The sequence below is a fragment of the Micropterus dolomieu genome, linkage group LG06 (genome assembly GCF_021292245.1).
Source record: "Micropterus dolomieu isolate WLL.071019.BEF.003 ecotype Adirondacks linkage group LG06, ASM2129224v1, whole genome shotgun sequence".
Lineage (NCBI taxonomy): Eukaryota > Metazoa > Chordata > Actinopteri > Centrarchiformes > Centrarchidae > Micropterus > Micropterus dolomieu.
Window position 1 is genome coordinate 26,802,267 of NC_060155.1, and position 19,356 is coordinate 26,821,622.

At 39.6% G+C, this 19,356-nt stretch overlaps 1 protein-coding gene across 1 annotated transcript in view; it reads right to left on the bottom strand.

The window, feature by feature from the left end:
* Positions 1–313: 313 nt before the first annotated feature.
* pappa2 (pappalysin 2) overlaps positions 314–19,356 on the bottom strand; it is a 75,220-nt gene continuing 56,177 nt past the window's right edge. The window contains exons 24-27 of the mRNA XM_046051163.1: positions 18,750–18,871; positions 13,724–13,795; positions 5,417–5,515; positions 314–1,897 (exon numbers count right to left, since the gene is read on the bottom strand). Coding sequence (XP_045907119.1) covers positions 1,763–1,897; positions 5,417–5,515; positions 13,724–13,795; positions 18,750–18,871 — 428 coding nt within the window. The 3' untranslated portion in view covers positions 314–1,762. The remainder of the gene's footprint in view (positions 1,898–5,416; positions 5,516–13,723; positions 13,796–18,749; positions 18,872–19,356) is intronic.

Genomic DNA, 19,356 nt, shown 5'->3' on the forward strand with positions numbered 1-19,356 from the left:
ACACAAATTGACCGATATAGACACAAACGTAGTGTGTGTGTGTGACTTCGTAAAGGTGTAGCCTAAGGGCCCATCATAACAGCCTGCACTGGTGCCCATTGTTACTACCTTATGCCACTGCAATTCAGCAATCCACAGCAATTTGACAGTAATGTCAAAATAACACAGCACCTTTTTAGTCTTCATGAGGTTCAAATATCTGTTTGAAATATAGCAATTAGGATATTTTGAAATTATTTTGGAAATTGAGCCTGTGATGAAAGTTTAAAACACTTCTTTAAAAAAATGGAAATCAAGACAGACATCATAAGGGTCGATATAAAGTTGCTATTTATTTCATATAGAGTATAAAGTACTGTAAAATAAAGAAGAACATGATTACACTCATATAGATACAACATTTGCATGGGGTACTTCATCATTGCTGGCAACTGGACACCAGAACCTTTCTGATATACAAGCATGCAAGCGGGAGAAGTCTGTGTTGATGCCCAGGCTTCCCAAAAGTATTGTCTTTTTTTCTTTCAGTGTTTGCTTTCTCCACTTAACCTTTCTGCAACATGACAATTTATGTGCATCTTTGTTTCAGTGGAAATCTATTCTGGTTTAGAACAATAATTCTGACATTAGTGTTGCAGACTGTACAGTCAAAATTGGATTGGATTGGTTACTGAAATAATTTATATATTTGAGTGTTTTGTGTAGATACAACAGATCACACTTACAGAAAAATGACTTTTAGGAAGCCCTATGCACATGCTGTATGATACAGATAAATGTTTGTATCACTGGATTTGTGATATAAATAGAGTGTTGACTTGTGTGACTAATACTTGATGTAATACATGTGTCAGGTGATCCAAATATATTAGTCTATACATGTTAGTCTTTATGGATACAGTATGTGTCCCTTTACATTCCTAACAAGCTACATGTCAGAAGTGTATGTTGAAGGATCTGATGCACAATAATGAAGAATGTAACAAATCTTAGTATTTTGGTCTGCCATGAGGACAGCAGGGAAGTAATGTTTCTGCATGGTGCAACATAAATCTATAAACTATTTGCCTTTGCCCACTTGACTTAAATTTGATTTGACTAGTCCTCATTTGGTTTTGAGTAGCCATCAGACGAGTTACAAGTGTTTTGGCTTCAGTATTATTTAAATACATTAGTATATAATTATATAGAATGCTATGTTTCTCTAACTGGATGCCACAGTTAGTAGCAGTAGCCCTTACTTAAAGTTAATTGCATGTACTGAACAGTTTTCACAGGCAAAGACTGTTCTTTTGGTTTCTTTAGCCTGAAACTAATCATGTCCACAAAAGTACTTGAATCCATATGCAATAGGGATTTGATCCAATTATGATGACTTTATTATTATTTACAGGAGTGGATAAACTGCTTTTTAACACTGTTTGAACTAGACCTCAAGGTTTTCTCAGTTTGAGCTTCATTTTCAAAATATAATTTTCTGGAATCTAGCAGTAAAGATAACCCTTAATTTGTTAACAGGCAAAGAAGACAATATATTCCGGTGCGGATGTTTGCCTGGAGTGGTGCAGGAACATATAAATAAAATTTTCAAACAAACATGACTCATATGTGATGGATTTTAACAGGAAGATCGTTTATGATAAAATAAAAATGGCCTTTTATTGTATGAAGCACATTCTTCGCCTTACAATGTTAAAAACGTGTATTTTTTTTGTTTGTTGTGGTGTGTAGTCTGTGGTTCAGCCTCTTTCTTTCCTCTATCTTACTGCATTCCTCCTCCAGCTCCAGCTCCACCTCCTCCTCCTTCCAAGTGCTTGGCTTTACTTTTATTCTCCTCTGCGTCCGGATCACGGCAAGTGCACTCATCCTGGTTGCAGTCCGCCCCAAACTGAATGACCTGTCGGTAAACAAGCAAAACATTTAGCGCTCGACTTCCCAAAGCCATTATAGGTCACTGGATTCAAACAAAAGTGCAAGACATGACTTTCCAGACTTGTCTGTTGCAGATGTGATTTTTTTTATCAATACTAAACTGACAAAACACACATTGCATTTGGTTTGATTCCCTGTTTGAGTCTGCCTGACATGGTCTTAGATCAAATCTGATCAAAACCTGTGCATATATATTGCCTATTCCTGTGTAAGTAGATGGAACAAAAGCCTAGGAAAAAGGCATGAATTAGAGTAGGGTAAAAGGAAATATTACATCAGGACTTTCAGTAAAAGCAGAGTCACTGAAAAATGCACTAGTTGAGGAGGCTTCCCAATAGGGTTGTAATATTTCAACTGTAGCAAAGAGCACAGCTTTGAATGGCAAAAACAGACAATAAAAAATAAATTTGCTTGAACTGACCTAGCAGCTAGTGAACAGTTTTGCCCCCATTTCTACAATGTGCTGAAAGATAAGTACCGCTTAGCAACTCGAGCGTGGTCTTAGTAGACTTGGTGTATTTCCTCACAGTTTCAAAGAGGTCTCCAATGGCCCCTCGGAGGCCGATAAAGCGCATGATGTCAAATGGTTCAACGTGGCCTTTGAACGGCGAGAAACCTTGAGGGTCTTGGGTGCGGGGGGGGGGACGCACTGCCGTGGAGGTGAACGGATGAACACATGTTAAGAATCAACAATAAGAGGCTGCCAGCTCTTGTCTAGGAAGCGAGCCATCACCACAGGTTGCAAAATAAACACTGGTGCCCCGCGAAGCAGTCTGTTGCAAGAAATGTAAACATTCGCTCCTGGAGAGAAGGAGTGAGAGGAAGATTGAGGGAAAGAAAGCGAGAGGGAGAAAGGAGAGTGGGAGGCAGAGAAAGAAAATAAGGATGACGGCAAGCAAGACGAGAAGGAGTGTGGGAGGTAGCAGCTTGTCGGCCTTCACTGCTGATTGCACTTTTTAGAGAGGGAGACGGGGTTGATGGCAGGGTAATAGTCTCACTGATGGCTCTCAACAAGCTGCAGAAGGCCCAGATTCAATTAAAATGCCAGCAGTCCCATTTAAGACGAATTGGCGCGGCCGTTAAATGTTTCCTTAACAGCTTCATCTTGATTCATTATGCAGGCGCAGAACAAGCCAAGCAATGATCCACCTTTGATGCCTTCTAACAACCTTTGGAAGGAAAGAAAAAGCTTGTTTTTGCCTCATCATAAGTCTTCTTGGCTGTTTCTGAGTGTTCAGATTAGTTGCCTCCCTGCTGTTTACCACAGCATATTCATGAACACAAGCCCTGTGACAAAAGGTTTCAGAAGCAATTAATTCAACCTCGCATGCAATCGAAACCAAACGTCAAGTCTAATCTAAAAAAAATCATGTCCTCTTTGTCCTCCTTCTGTTTGCTCTTTGCTGCTTTTACTACTTTGGCCCTTTGTCAGATTAAAACACAGACTCCAGTTAACAAATCAAAGGAAGATTGTATGTTTCCATAGATGGTGTGGCAGCTCAGATCTTTTCTTCTGGAGCTTTTCTCTGTTGGCTAATCACTGAATCCCACCTGAATCATCTCTCATGTATCTCTCCTCCCTTGTCATCGCTACTACTACCCCTTTAAATAAAACCAATACTGCCTGAGCTCCATAAAAATGAGGCAGCTGGCCCCATTAGACTGATCCAGATACAAATAGATTTGATTATCGATTCAAATATTTGATGTAGTTCAGATGCGGGTGACTCATCCTGCCAGATACTGGAACAATCTGTGAAGTGTTCATGTTACTTGCAGAATAAGGTAAAAATCAAACTCACCTCATGGTCACAAGTTTTTTTTCTTGTGTGGCAGCAGAGGAAATATGTGATGTGGGTCATGCCGTGTAAAAAAAACCCTGTAATTTCCTACACCTGCACAAGTCGAATCCAAAGACATAGAGTTCTGTAAACAAAACCCTCCATCCACTGCTCGTCATTACCCCACTCTGCTCCATCGCTCTGCTGGAGCCGCGGTGGCACTAAGGATGCTGACTCTCACGGCAGTTTAGTTCACTTCCTCAGAACGACCCCCGCTCGCTGCTGTTTTACAGCGTCCGAGTAAACCGCAGACCATCAAACACCTCGCTGCTCCCACCCTCATACCCCCACCTCCCCCCACATAAAAAAGCAGTTAGTGGCAGTCTGGCAGCTCATTTATTATGATGGCAGCTACAGACTCGCTGAACTCCTTCTCCATTTAGGAAGGAGTTGCCGGTGAGTCATGGCGTGCTGCGGACATGAAGGAGACAGCCAAGGCTCAGCCAACTGTAGGCCATAGGAATTAATAGGCAGGGCCCCTTGAATGAGTGTCATGAATGTGTGGCTGTACAGTAGCCAAATAGGGTATAGTGAGAGGGATGGTGGTGGGGCGGGGGACTACTTCCCAAATGTCCACATGGGAGAGAAATTCTCATGAAAGCACAGAAAAATAGGGGGAAAAAAGACGTGTTTATGCAGAAGCAGTTGGGGGAATCAGCGGCCCGGTTTCTGCCACTGGCCCGACGTGCTCATTATTATTCATACCATTCCTCTTAGCCACCCAATATATACAGCAATCATTTAGAGCAATTAGTGTAATGTGATGCATTTGCATTTTGTAGCAAGCACGAATAAGCTATCACCAGGGGGAGTTTGTTAGGATGGATAAACACAAAGATATCCAACATATTTGTCAAACTCATTAGCCCTGCATTACAAGCTTTATTTTAAAATGCAATTAGATTTTAGGCCAATATCTGTGTAGAGGTGCAATACAAACAAAATTCTCATCTCCACTACAGAAGCTTTAAAGTTGATGTTTTGGGGACCCCCACCAAAATAATACCGTGGGGGTTTTCATTGTTGTAATAGAAGAAAATCTCATCAGGAATTATTATGCTTTGTTATTAGCTATGCGTTGTCCTGAACCCTGAATAGTTCCTTCTGCAATGGAGCGATAGCTTGATATGAGAGGTGAGAAAGTGTAAAGCAGCGTAGGGTGGTGAAAACCTGCTTATTTACCATTTGAGTGGAAAAGCTGGAGGGCACAAGGTTGTTTTAAGTACAGATGAGCAAGACTAAATAGGAGCAGTCGTTAAAAGGGAGAGAGGGGAAACTAGCAGGGATCTGTGTTTGTTTGCTTAGTAGAAGTCTCCTGCGTAGCGGCACAGCGCTTGTGCCAAAAGAGACGGATTTCTACTACTGTAAACAGGAAGAATCTGGCTTTGAATCCAGCTTCAGCATCTAAGCTCCATCTTGATTGCAAGATGTGAGCGTGGACCAAGTCAAACAACATGTTGCCACCTTTTAAACAAAGCAAATTGTAGGCTATTTTATTTGTTAAAAGAATACCCCAAAATAGTTATTATTAAAACAAAAACAGATAAAGAACAGAGAGCAGAAAAGTGATGAAAATCAATCTTTCTCTTCATATGTATATATCGCAGACAGGAGGTGCAGAACTGGAATGTCTGTTTGTGTACCTTTCTGGTTGAGAGTGTGGATGGGCAGCAGTCTCCTCCATCATACTTGCAGTAGGCCCGGTTGTTGATAGTGTCACACCAGCCATCCCCTCCAAAAGGCTAAAAACAAGTTATAAACAAGAAACAATATTAATGTTCTCCCCAAAATTACTATGATACATCACACAGCATGGAAGGCCAAGAGGGCCAAAAATAAACCCCCATCTTCCCAGAAAACAGATTTTCAGTAAGTGGCAGACATTGTCATATAATTACATTGTTTGGAACAAATGTCCATTAAACAAATCATAATAAACACTTGTGCAGCCTAATCCAAGTTCAATCCAAGTTGTACGCTCAGTCATAAAAGAGAGTGAGTTGCATGCTCATTGGCAGCTCTGACAAACCACTTACAGAGGGCGACGTCTGTCCATAGAACAAGCTTCAATTCAACGCATGTCCTGTAATTTTGGGTGGGGTACACCAAAACTTTCCCAAGTAGGTGGAGTTATAATAAAACATAAAACATAAAACAGCACCACATGTGCCTGTTGAGCTGCATGCCAATTGCACCCTGCAAGGACAGTTAAAGATGGCTTCCTAGATTAAAAATCAAATAAACTGAATCTGTGATTATCCAACGCAGCTGATGACATAAGTGTTACTGTGAAATCTACAACTAAAAATGATAGTTTTTATTTTTAGATGAATGATTTCTTTGCATGCCACTGTTTGCTGTGGAGCATGCGGCCCGGTGCTTTTTGCTCTGTATTTTAGTAGCTACGTGCACTCAGCCTTTGCTGCAGATGTTAAACCTGCAAGATCTCGGGGGTGAACAGGTTCAGAAAGAATGGCCCCAACTGATAAACCCAATGATGTATCCACAGCCGTTCACCTTGAAAGCTCAAGCCGCACAAGTAGAAATGGCTTTCACTTTTAGAGTCATTAAGAAGACATGGAGGGAAAATTGTTTCTTTTGGCATTTTAGGATAAACAACATGCCAATTTGATGTAGAATCAACACAATTAAGCAAGAAATGTTCTCGTTTAGCTAGAGTAGAGATAGAGTAGACAGACAGATGCCATTTAATGACTGTTCAGGTACAGCACGGTTCACCTTACTTAGAATATCTATTAATGACAATTCCTAAAACAGTTTTTTGCAATGCTCTGGCCAGTGTGGGAGTCCTTCTGGAGAAACGCTGCAGTGGCACGCAAATTTGTGGAATTTAAGTTACATAGAATCTCAAACTTGTCCTGATGAAAGCCTTTTTAGTGTTTTCAACTAAACCTTTAGGGCTTCCCTGAAGTGCCAACAACATGAAAATGTGTGCTGAGTGCCAAAGATACTTTTGGCTTTCTCCGATGGGCTGATGGAGTCATTTCAAAGACTTAGGATTCTACCTAACCTGCGCAGGGGGAGAGAGCAGCTGCTGAGAAGATTTCTGCAGTTTTCTCTTCACATCAAAGAGCTCCCTACTTGACGAATCCCCTTGCCTTTCCCAACTAAACCGCTATGGCATAAATAAATCTATTTAATCGTTCTGTTTCTGAGTAAATACTTTACCAGCAAGTGCACCAGATGCCTAACCCAAATCACTACTAGTATGTAAATCTTTGTATTACCTTTATAGCAGTACAGCTTAGCCTGCTGTCAGTTTTATTAAAATTTTAAGGATCTCCATAGATGAGCTTTAATGTGGGTTTGATCTCCATTACCCATGCATCTATTTATTTTCTTAAGATTGTTAAAATTAATGGACCCCACACTTTGCCAACACGAGGTTAATTTTGAGGTCGGGGCTCATGTTGAGGTTAATTATTATTTACATTCCCCTCCACGCAGCATAGACCTTACTTATGCACAGACCCATGAAGAGTATTAAGCTAGCTTTGGTTGGCTACGTAGCTTAGTCCCCTGTGGGTAATTAAAAGGTCACCTGGTTTGTGTATTACCATTACACAGTAACTCCCGTCAAATCAGTGTTAAAGAGACATACAAAGCAGCAGCAGCCAACCCCACCTCTTAGCCTTGGCTGTTTGAGGAGCATGTGCTCTCATCAGCACCAGTCAAGCTCTTTATCAGAACTTTATAAAACACAGATATGAATTCTAGTGGACACCTTCCTGTCAAGCAGCAATATATTGGTGTACATTTCCTACCAAGTATCTCTATCATTCTTTTAAAAACAGATATTTTATCATCTCTCTGTTCACCCTCTCTTGCCCAGCGCTCTCTGAAAACAGTTGAGGCAGTGTGAGGTTTGCCCCTTTTTTTTCTTCTCCGTGTGACTCAAAGTGCTTTTCCTTTTGATAGGGAAGACAGTTCAGGGAGTTCAAGGGAGGTCTGTGCATTTGTCTCATCGTTTACCCTGTTTTTGAACCATAATTGGCATATTTTATTGTAAGTTTATTTTAAGTTAATGTGTTATAGACTATTAGAAAGCATGTTAAGTGGTGAAACCTGCTCAGTAATATGACACTGCCTCTTTTTGTGCGTGTGTGTCTGTGTGTGTGAGTGAGAATGGGATTATTTCCTGTTTCCTTTCTGGTTAGCAGTTGGCACCTTGCATGGCAGCCACTGCCATCAGTGTATGAAAGTGTGTGTGAATGGGTGAGTGTGACATGCAGTGTGAGGAGCTTTAAGTGGTGCGAAGACTAGAAAGGCGCTTTGTAAGTACAATCCATTTACCATTTGGCTATTACATCTATTTTCTTGATCAAAAAGAAAAATACAACCGTACACCTTCTGAATTCTCTGAGTTTCGCTTTTTCAGTGAACTAACTGTAACTCATTGTAAAACAAAACCTCCTTCAAACTGGCCCGTTTCCCCCCTCAACCCATCTGGACCAAGCAGTTGGCCGCCCACCCTGTGTCTAGCCTCTGTTTCTACCTGTTATAAGATATTACAAAGAGTACGGTCTAGACCTTCTCTATATGAAAAGTGCAATGAGATAACTTCTGTTATGGAATGGCGCCATTTAAATAAAATTTCATTGAAAATTTAATTGAAATTGGAAATTTCTGTCTCATCACGCCAATGCTGCCTCTCCAGTCGGTGTCGGAGGCTTTGTTTGGTTCACAGGGAGGCTGCTGAGCCTCATTCTGTTGCCGTCTCACCCGGCTTGGTTTTGGAGCCCATTCGAATTCAGTCAGCTCCTTGGAGAGTTCGCTGCACGGATAAGTGAGCTACCTAGCTAATGTCAGTGAGCAGCAGCTATGACTATGATATGTGATATGCTTCCCCATTATTTATGGTGGGGAGAAGTCTTAATTCTTACACATTGTACCTCTGAGGTGATTCTTAAGCCTCCTAAAACACATTAAGGTAAGCAGCACAGTTAATCATGCCATTCTGTTGTATGGAAATACAAGCATGCAGATTTCTAACCTGTGTGAAAATTAAACATCAGATTCATGACTTCACACAAAACCATTGGTGTGGGTAGCAGCTGGTAGATTAGTTAGAAACGGTATGAAAATTTCATATCACGATTATAGTGACCAAAATTATCACGGTTATCAGTATTATCACGGTATTGTAAAAGTGTGCCAAAAAATATTAAAATGTACTGATACAGACACTGAAACCATTTCACCAAGTTGTATATTGAAAACTACAAATACAATTGCCATTTTGTTTGCATAAAAAATAAAATAACAGCAAATACCTTTTGTAAAAATATGAAAATCATCTAAGTGTGCATTATCAAGATTTTATATTTTATAGGTAATACAATGACCCCGTGCACAATTACATGAAAACAAATAAGTATTTAGAAGACAGTGATAGTGACCGCAATGAGCCCAAAAACTGACATAAATACAGAGGAGTCTGTAGCGTTTCTAGATATGCTGGTTGGTTGACTAACTGCGCAACGTGTTATCATGTGCAGTGGACGAATACACTCTGCTGACACGACGAACACAGCAATGGAACAACGTGTAGCGTTTTTACAAGAGCAGCAACACTGAGAGCTTCAGTTTACACGCTGTTAGCAAGTCAGAGAGACAAACCAAAGCTAAATATACCCTGCGTTCACTGTAAAGTCATTTTCTTCAATCAAGTTTCCCTCAGCGCTCTCATAAAAACTAAAATACGACCGGATTTCAGAGTGACTGAAAAATCTCTGCAGCGTTGTCTTCTGCCGTGTTCTCACTGACCCAAACAAACCCACGTTGCATTCTGCGCATGCGCGCCTGCTTCTGGGAGACGCTGGACAGTGTTTGTCATGAGACTATAACAACGTGATTAACCGTACCCGGTTGTCATAGTAATTAAAATGTGTACGGTAATAACTGTTAGGAATTTTACCATGGTTTACCGTTAAACCGGTAATCGTTTCATCCCTAGTAGATTGTTTCAGTGCTTACCTTCTGAGTAACTCAGTAAGTCGAACTGGAAGATTAAATGGAGATCCCAAGGAAACGCCAGAACATGCCGAAGAGATATTGTAAACTAAATAGCCTGTGGAGTAGGGCTGTCCCCGACTAAGGATTTACATAGTTGAATCAGAATCATCAAGTCCTGCCTATAGTCGAATCATGTGTGTTTTTGTGTGCGGTGATTGTGCAGAGTTTTGCGTGCATGCCGTGCTGCCTAGAACTGCATGCACGTCACGGTTCCTCACAGGTTTATTTCAAGCAGCCGGCTTTTTAAAAACGATAAAATATTCTTTGTGTGGTTCATCAACGGTGATAAATTATCCGAAAGTCACGCGAGGTGCGGGCAACTGCGGTTGTTCCTCTTCTGCCACTACACACATACACGCTACGCCTTCACATACGCACCCAGGGACCCACGGTTAGGATTACAATTTTGGATTTATTCACACACTTTTTATTATTTTACATATTTATTTACAGCATTAAATGTTGAAATGTATAGTGTAATAGGCTGTATATTAACTTATTGGGAGAAATCTGGTAGTTCTATGTAAAATCAGACATTGAGCACCCCCATATCGCAAAAATGGCATGATCCTCGTTTCGCTGTGAAGCTTCAACTGTAAGATTCACAGTCAGATTAGGCTCTGCCCATCGAAGCATCGAATCTTTGAGTATTCGGGGTCAGCCCTACTGCGGACACAACAGGATTCTGTTGGAACCACTGGAAGATGTGGCAGGGGAAATCCACATTTTGCCTGTTCCGTTTAGTCTGTTGCCACAGTAAACTGGATCCAGGTAAGTTACTGAGAAGTAATGGATGGAGGGAAAAGATGCAGGGAAAGAATTCACCCAAAAGTGAATCATTTAATGTAAAGTGTGTTCTGTCAGGAACAGCAGGAAACTTTGCTCAAAGTACAGTGAGAGAACAATAGTCATACTAGGGAACATACAGTAGCTAACAAACATGCTAGCTAATGAGGCAAAGTACAGCTTAGTAAAATCAATCTAATCAATCCAAGGGTCAGAATCTGAAGATGGTGCAATCACACGTTTCCAACAATCCATGACTCTTGATAAACAAGCTTTGTTTTTAGAAAGGTAAGAAATGTACCAAATGATTTGCTCTATAAAGAGACCTTTGTTTTTTACTCAACTGGACTGCTTTTATTTCTATTATTGAAAATTCAGCAAATAATCATTAGTCTTGAGTTGAGTTGAATTTACGTTTGATCCACTTTGTCTTCAATTCATGTCAAACCCTAATCTCCCATCTAAAGCAAAAAGCAAATGGTCACCCACTTTGAGCCAGTGGAGAACTTTAGGTGTCAGATGTGTGGCTGAGGTTAGAATCTGAAATGTTCTTTGTGGATATCCAGCCTTGTGCAGAACTATTGTGACATAAACACAACTATCCCTAATCCTCAAGGTGTAACTTGTTCTTACTCGTTTCAGACTGGAAAGCTACGATACAGTGCTTCATGATGTGATCAAGGGGATTAACACAGCATCCACCAAACCAAATGGTTAACATAGATGGATTCTATTCTCTTTGTCTAAATGCCTTATATTAAATGAAGCATGAGTCAATGCATTTAATTGGCTTGCTGTTACACACACTTATCACATTCTTTGTCCTTATTGGTCCAGCAAATCTTTTATTCATTGAGAACATTCTAAGAAAATGTGAAGACACTTCTAGAAGGACACAGCAGGTATTTTGTCACTGATATAACTATTTCTGCAGTTAAAGAGTGGATACAACCACTACAGAACGGCCTCAGCCTGGCAGTTGTACAGGTGCTGCTGTGCTGATAAGACGCCTGAGCTGACTTTGGCGCTAATTGTCAACCGGGTTTGAGAAAAGAATGGAAAGAGAGGCTGGGTAGGAGAAAGAGAGGGAGCAATGGCATCTGGATGAAATCTGGCATAGAGCATTTGCAGCACATGTGGTCTGGTATAATTTACAGTGTTGTCATGGAGGAGCGGGTTATAAGCAACTGTTTTGCCTAGCAACATTCACGGGAAGGTGGAAGGGGAAAATGTAGTGCTGGCAGGTAGGAAGAATATTTTAATACCGTGAGACATCAACAGTTTATGTGTTCCATCGGTAGTTCCAGCCTTTTCTGAACCCAACAGATGAATGCCAAATAAAAGCTATCTGGGTTTATGATTTTAGATGATTTACTGTCACTGCTAAAATATTACTGAGCAGAGCTACACATTAACTTGCAAATTAAACTTACTCATTTATGATACAGCACATAAAATATGATCAAATTGAACAAGCCTATAAGTCTGACGTTGTGCTACAGCGGCCTCTCTACAGGCTGCAATTTTCATTATAGCCCACAATACAAAGGTGTTAGAACAAACAACATACTGACCCCTTTGCTATTCCTGTCAGCAGTTATAGTTAGAGTAATGGGGAGCTTATCTTGAAGGTGCTATGGGGAAGCCCATGAGGTTATCAAAATCTGTGGAATTTATAACCCTGGAGAGCTTGAATGCGCTATGGCAAAACGGAAGTTTTGGCCTGATGGTGGCATGAGATGAACAGTCAGGGGTCCCCTCAAGCAATAAAATTCATGAGTGTTCATTCTTAACCTTGGAAATAGTTTGACAAAATAATAACAACTCCACTTACAAGCTTTTTTTCCTGGCGCTTTCTACATAATCCCACGGTTTTGCTTGGTTGTTGTGGAGATGGCTCACTTGTCTAAAGAGTATCTTTAAACACCAGTTCCATACTATCTCCATGACAGCTGAGGAAACTTTAGCTGTTATTGAAGAGCATTAGATGAAGTTACACTGGAATAAAGCTCGGAAGTGGACCTTAAGTTTTTATTTTTTTTAAGAATTTATCCTCTGGGAACCATCAATATCAAAATACTACTTCACCCAATTTACTGTAATATATGACATAAACTTAAGTTACCTTGTCACTAAGTAGGAAACCTTATCTGGCTCCCTATGTTAAACAATAAGAGTTCAAGCACACACTAGGTAGGCTGTTTTTAAACTAGGCAGAAGATTTAAAAGCCTTGTGTCAGCCTAAATAATTAATCTAAATCTAACATAATCCAATGATTAATTTATTTTCCTTCCTATCAGATAATCTATTAGGCTTGGCAGACTTAACAACATTTGGCAATGCCAGGATCCCTGGAAAAAAAGGTTCTTTGGACAGATTTAAAAAGAATTCTTGTAAAGTTTTAAGTGTGAGGATATCAATTTCTGAGATTTGTCGTCATGAAATGTGAAGCACATTGCACACTGGCTCTGGTATCTTGAGTAGTGATGACAACAGGGATACAGCATGTTATGCTTCATGTTTAATATTATTGGAAAGGTCTGGCTAGGGCAGTAAATTTAATGCGGTTATGCCCAGAAATGTTGTAATTGTTTTAAGTATCCCCTATCTCAACGTTAATAAAATATCTTTTGATAGTAACAGAACGAAAGCCAAACTGAGATCCTCCTGACCTTGAGGCTTTAAAAGCACACATAAGTACATACTAGACATGTTATGTAACGACAGAATTACACTTTCATCTAAGCAAGAGGTATCAAACACTATGTACACAAAGCGCTTTGGTGCTCATTTACACTAAGTGATACTTATGTGCTTTCATCTTAAAAGGACACCTCTCTATCATGGAAGCCACCAAATGTATGGTACAAAAAGGTACAATCGCTTCTTTGAACTTGTTCCTCTCACCACACAAAAAACATCAGATCTTTGACATACAGAAGCGATAACTAGACACTCTCTCTCAAATCCTTTTTTTGTAGACCATGGCCAGATACTGTATCAGTCATAACTACAATAGACATTCACTCTTTTAACAGAGACCTGGGTGAGACTGATATCTGGATGAAAAGTATTTGTATATACTCCTGTATTTGATGCAGGACCTCTTGGCTGGTTGGACTCTTACCTCACATGACTGGATGCAATGGATGTGTTGAGGGTCAGGGTACCACTTCATCATCCCTGTGCAGACTATGCTCTGGAAAACAAAGCACGTAAGAAACGGTTGAGAAACACAGTCATAGGAAATGGATAACCACTGTGTTTGCCATGAAAAAACATATTACACTCGGTCACAAAATCATTTTCATTTTTGTGTCGTTGAGGCTCCAAAGTAGTACTAGTTGAGAATAATTTAATTAAAGTGAACATAAGTAGCCATACTGTAGATGGAGGATAATGCCAACCTGCTCGCAGACCACACCAGTGTGTTTCCGTATTAAGATTAAACAGCTTCTAACTAAATGCTTATGCAAGTTTCACGGGATTCTGCCCATAATTTCTGTAAAATTTACACTGTAAACACAAGAACAGAGGTCAGCGAGATCACCAAAGACACAAATTCTCAGGAACCATGAATATCTACAGCAAGGTTCATGGAAATCTGAGTATTATTATTATTATTATTATTGTAAATATAGGGATGTTTACAATAAAGGGGAAACATCATAGTGCAGAAATGGAAAGGAGTCAACATGAAATGCAACCAGCATGTATACAATGAATAAACACTGTGCCTCGTGCATGCTTATAGTTATTGTATTTTAATGATAAAACAATAAGTAACATTTGTAATAGTGTTGACAAAATCCTTTTTGTCAATGATCCACTCAGATTTGGCCTCCTTTACCATGAATTATTACATAAAAATGCACATATTGCACTCATTTTGATGCAAACTTTATGTCCTACTGTTTTCATGGACATATGCAAAACATTGTAACAGCTTTTGCTGCCTTTTTGCAGTATTTGTTTGTGCATGCTTTAGAAACTTTGTGATGGAAGAATAATAATTGCTTTATACAACTTAAAAATCAAAATTCTGAGTTCTAGATACTGAGTGAGGCTGTGGGTCTTCTCTCATTTATTTGACCCCAGAAATTTGGAAGGTGGTTAGCAGATAGCTGATTGACTAACAAATATGGACAGCGAAAGTGGATCCTCCCCTGTGATTTCTTGGAGACCTGATTCTGAAGTATTTGAGATAACACAATGCCTTGAAATCACAAGGCAGTGTCAGAGATATGGCGTAAGTAACCAGACCTCCATCCAACTATTTGACCTTGGCAAGGGCGGATTAACTGGCTGGCTGGCTGGCTGGCTGACTGACCACCCAAAAGTAAGGTGAAACTGGAGCAGTGTTTGCGACAGCGTTAACGTAGAAGCGATTCCTGAGATATGATATTGGGTAACATGACCCACCTTTAAAGCAAAACAAAAGCGCTCTAACTCCGACCCAAGATCTGACATTCCTACGAGTGTGTTCACTGTGAACTGTATACACTGTGTGTGTGAGAGATGTGTGTATTTCCTAAACGGCTTGACGTCAACTGGAACCTTTACTCTTGCTATCTGCCTGGGATTTCCAGTAATTCTAAAACGCTTGAATGATAACGAATGCACATTCACATACACATGAGACAGCATTGGCAGCATTTTTAAGTACTTAGAGAGACTTTTGAAGCCATTTGAGATGATTTTTATTAAAAAATAAATTCTGCAATTTATGTGTTTTTCATTTACTACACTCACTGCAAAATTTAAAAAAGTGCTTTGGTTTAAAATATTACTAGAAAGGTATTGTTTACTTTAAAAAAAAAATGCAAATAGTAATGATATAAGTCAAATTTTCACTGCAGTTGTGTGGCTGGTCACTTCTGTAGACTAAAAAAACATGACACCTGAATCCTGAAAAGAGTAATCAATGATATTAGAAAAAGCTGGAAATGATCTCACCCCATTGACGGATAGACTTGCTAAATGTAAAAAGACTGTACTTGTTAATCGCCTTTCTAGTCTTCTGACTAATCAGAGTTCTTTTAGCTACATGTTACATTCATACAGCAATGGCAGAGGCCCCCGTGCAAGGTGCCAACTGTTCATCAGAAACACACTGATGGCATAGCCTTCAGGAGAAATTCAGGGTTCATCGTCTTGCCCAAGAACACTTTGACATGCAGACTAGAAGAGCCAGGGATCGAACCACCGATATTCCGTTTAGAGTCTACAGTTGTCCCTCTTCTACTGTCTAGAGAACTATTAATTGATTAGTTGTCAACTATTAAATTAATCTCCAACTATTTTGATAATGGATTAATCGGTTTGAGTAATTTTTTAAGAAGAAAGTCAATATTTTTTGATTCAAGCTTATGTGATTACTTAAATGTGATTATTTCCTGGTTTCTTTACTCTTATGAAAGTAATCTGAATATCTTATGGACAAAACAAGGCATCTGAGTACGTCACCTTGGGCTTTGGGAAACATTGATCGAAATGTTTCATAATTTTCTGACATTTTATAGACCAAACAACTAATGGATTAATCGAGAAAGTAACATAACACTGTATATGCAGTATATCTTAGATTTGTTGTTAGATTTGCGTGATTTTATTTTTATACATTTTATTGCCAGTGACTGCTTCACTTTAATTATTGTGCACATGACAATTAAGAACTTGAACTTACCATACATTTGTTAAAACTCAAAAGGAATTTCTTTTCCCAACTTTGGCTCCTTTTGAAATTTGAATGTGGTAATCATTTATTTCCAATGTAAAAAGAGGTATTAAGGTGGAATGAATCTACAGGGAGTTGTTGTGTTGCAGCTAATGACCATGTAGTTCATTTCCATTCAAGCTAAACTGAAAGTTTCAAGTCACCATCTCCTTTTATCCATCCTATCACTATCACTAAACTAACAAATTACAAACCCTTTGTGTTGTCCTTTTGTAGTCCTTTTTCACAGGAGTAGCACTTTTTGCTCATTTTAAAACAAAGCTTGAAATTCTTCGCAATCAAGCAAAGAACACCTCTCTCTGGGGATTTAAGACATAAAGACATACGCAGTCAGAGATATAAATATTAATTCTGAACCTAACTGGGAGGTGGTGGGGGCAAAGTCTGGGGTGGACAGTTGGTCGTCAGTCATGACGCCCAAGTTTCACATGATGTTGTGATGGATTAAAAATAAAAAAAGAGGAGATGTGTCTGATGAAGTCTGATGCAAATATGTATGGTAGCAAATTGTCAGCTGTCCCACAAATTAGTTGTCTGTCTTGAACTGTAATAACTTGGCTGTGTACTTATCAGTAAAGGTGAGTCAGGCTGGAGCAGTAGCTCGGTGTACTTCATGCTGTTATTCAGACCACCAGATGTTTGGATGCATTATTCATTCGGATGGGTGTTTTTGTGTAAAAATCCCAGCGCTGTTTGTCAGTGGATCGGCTTTCACCGTGCCGTGGACTGGTCGCATAGCAGCAAAGCGAGCAAAACATCAACTGTTCTACAAAACCCGCCAAGAGTTTCCAAATGGTAGCAAAACCATAGTGCCTTGCTCAGTTGCGATTATTTAAACCAATCAAGCTCTCTCATTTTTCACCTCGTTACGCCTCATCATGCAATATGAAACAGCTTAGCAACAGATGCAACCAGTTCTGCAAGATGATCTGTACAGCCCCTCCTATATTTCACTGCTCTGTATTTATTGAAATGGACACTGACTGTAGCCCATTACTATTTTACGAGTTTGTTAAGTCTAATTTTGACATATATGGATTCATTTAAAATGCACTTTAGCTGCCAATAGTAGATATTGTCAATTATGAGATATCCAATATCAGCACAATGTTCATGCCAGAAAGCCAAAATTACAAGGATTTGATGTTTCTTCAAAAATTATGTACTTGGAAAATTGTCTGAGCATTTAGAACATGATGGGATGGAAATATTTAAAGTAATAGTCATCCAAGGTTCTGAAGGTTGAAATTTAAGGGAGTACTCCACTAATTTCATATGTGAAAGTCAATATATTAGTCACAGGAAGTACCGCGTAGTTATGTATGTACTTTTTGCCAAGTGTGAGAAAATTACTCAAGTGACATCATATGAGTAATGTCAGGGTGCACTTGATCATTAAACATTTTTAGCAGAAAGCATGCATTTCATTTACAAGAGGGTCTATTAAAAGACATTATGGAAAAAATCCTGTGTTTTTGGAGCTTGAGCCATACTAGAGGTGAACAAGGTCATGACATCGCAGCCTCTGCAGCTTCAAATTTGACCATCGTTTTTTTAACCTCTATTAAGCTTCCCAACACATCACCAAATTGCTGGAATTACAACAGTGGTTGTGAGGGAGGCAGCAGACGAATGTAAAGTAAGACGTAAAGTAGATAAAACATCAGTATGAACCTTTAAAGCAGAGAGGCAGGCTTCATTCAAAGTTTTAGAGACTGACAGCATTTAGGCCGCTGTCGTAAAAGAGAAAAATGTAATGTAAAATGTTATGTAAGCAAGCAATCGGTCAAGGCCAGCATGAAGCGGGAGAGAGCAGAAGATTTGTTGCTACAGTACGTGTCTCCTGTCCATGTTCATGCACATGTGGCAATGTTACTAGTGAAACTATAATAGAAAACATTCCCCTTGGCTGGCTGCTGTTTTTTATTTTTCAATTTGTGGAATGTTTAGTTTTGCTTAACTTTAATTTATTAAATAGAAGTTAACTAAAGTTTACATAATATATTTTGGTTAAATCGCTGTGTATATACATATACATAGATGATTTGAACTATGCATATTAAAAAAGTACTTTGTTGTTTTTGAGATATTTAGTATTTGATAGTGATGGTACAGAACAATAGAATTGAACTGATCTTGAATTAACTTAAATAGAATCATTAGAGAAACAAGACTAGGTCGAAACGTAGTATATGGCTGGACCATGTCCGATCAATGTGCTCCATGAGGACGTCATTGAGGACTAACAGTGCTTTTACATTTTGTAAGAGCAACGGCCAATGGGGAAAGTCAAACACTTGACTGGCAAATAGTGTAACTTCATCACTCAGGGACAGACTTTCGCATTTATAGGACTGGCCAGGCTTTTCGGCGGTCTAGCCAAAAACTTAAGCAACTGACTCCTCAGGTGTCTCACCTGGACTTTGGTGGCCAGCATCCAGTGCTTTAAAGAGTCAGCTGTAGTGCCATTGGGAAGGACCACAGGGTCACGCAGATCCATGTCCAGAGCCACAATGCATGTTGGGTAGCAAACAGCACCTGCAAGGAAAAGGAAGGGGGGGAAAAACAGTTATCAAAAACTAGAAGGGCACTCAGAGAGCCCCATCATTCGGATCCTCTCCAAACCGAATGGGTTCTTTCTTGGCCCAACTTCCACCAAGTTCCATAAAAATCAGCCAGTAGTTTTTCCATGATCCTGCTGACAAACTAACAAACAAACAGCACTGAAAGCATAACCTTCTTGGCGGAGGCAATAACATCGCTAACCCTCACTAGCATCAGTTGAATTTATTCATGTTCAAACACTGAGGAAGAATCTTATAACTAACTAATAACGTTAGACCATGCTGTCATCTGTGGTCCACACTCTTGGTAACCGTCACTGTAGGAGGGTTTCTACTGTTTGTGTGTGCTGTGAGCCCGTCCATTGGTTCAAGTCCTCAGTCAGTAGAATTCAACTACAGTCTACAAACTCCCATAACACATTTTTATCTAATTGCCAGCATGTAATATTAAGACTTCCT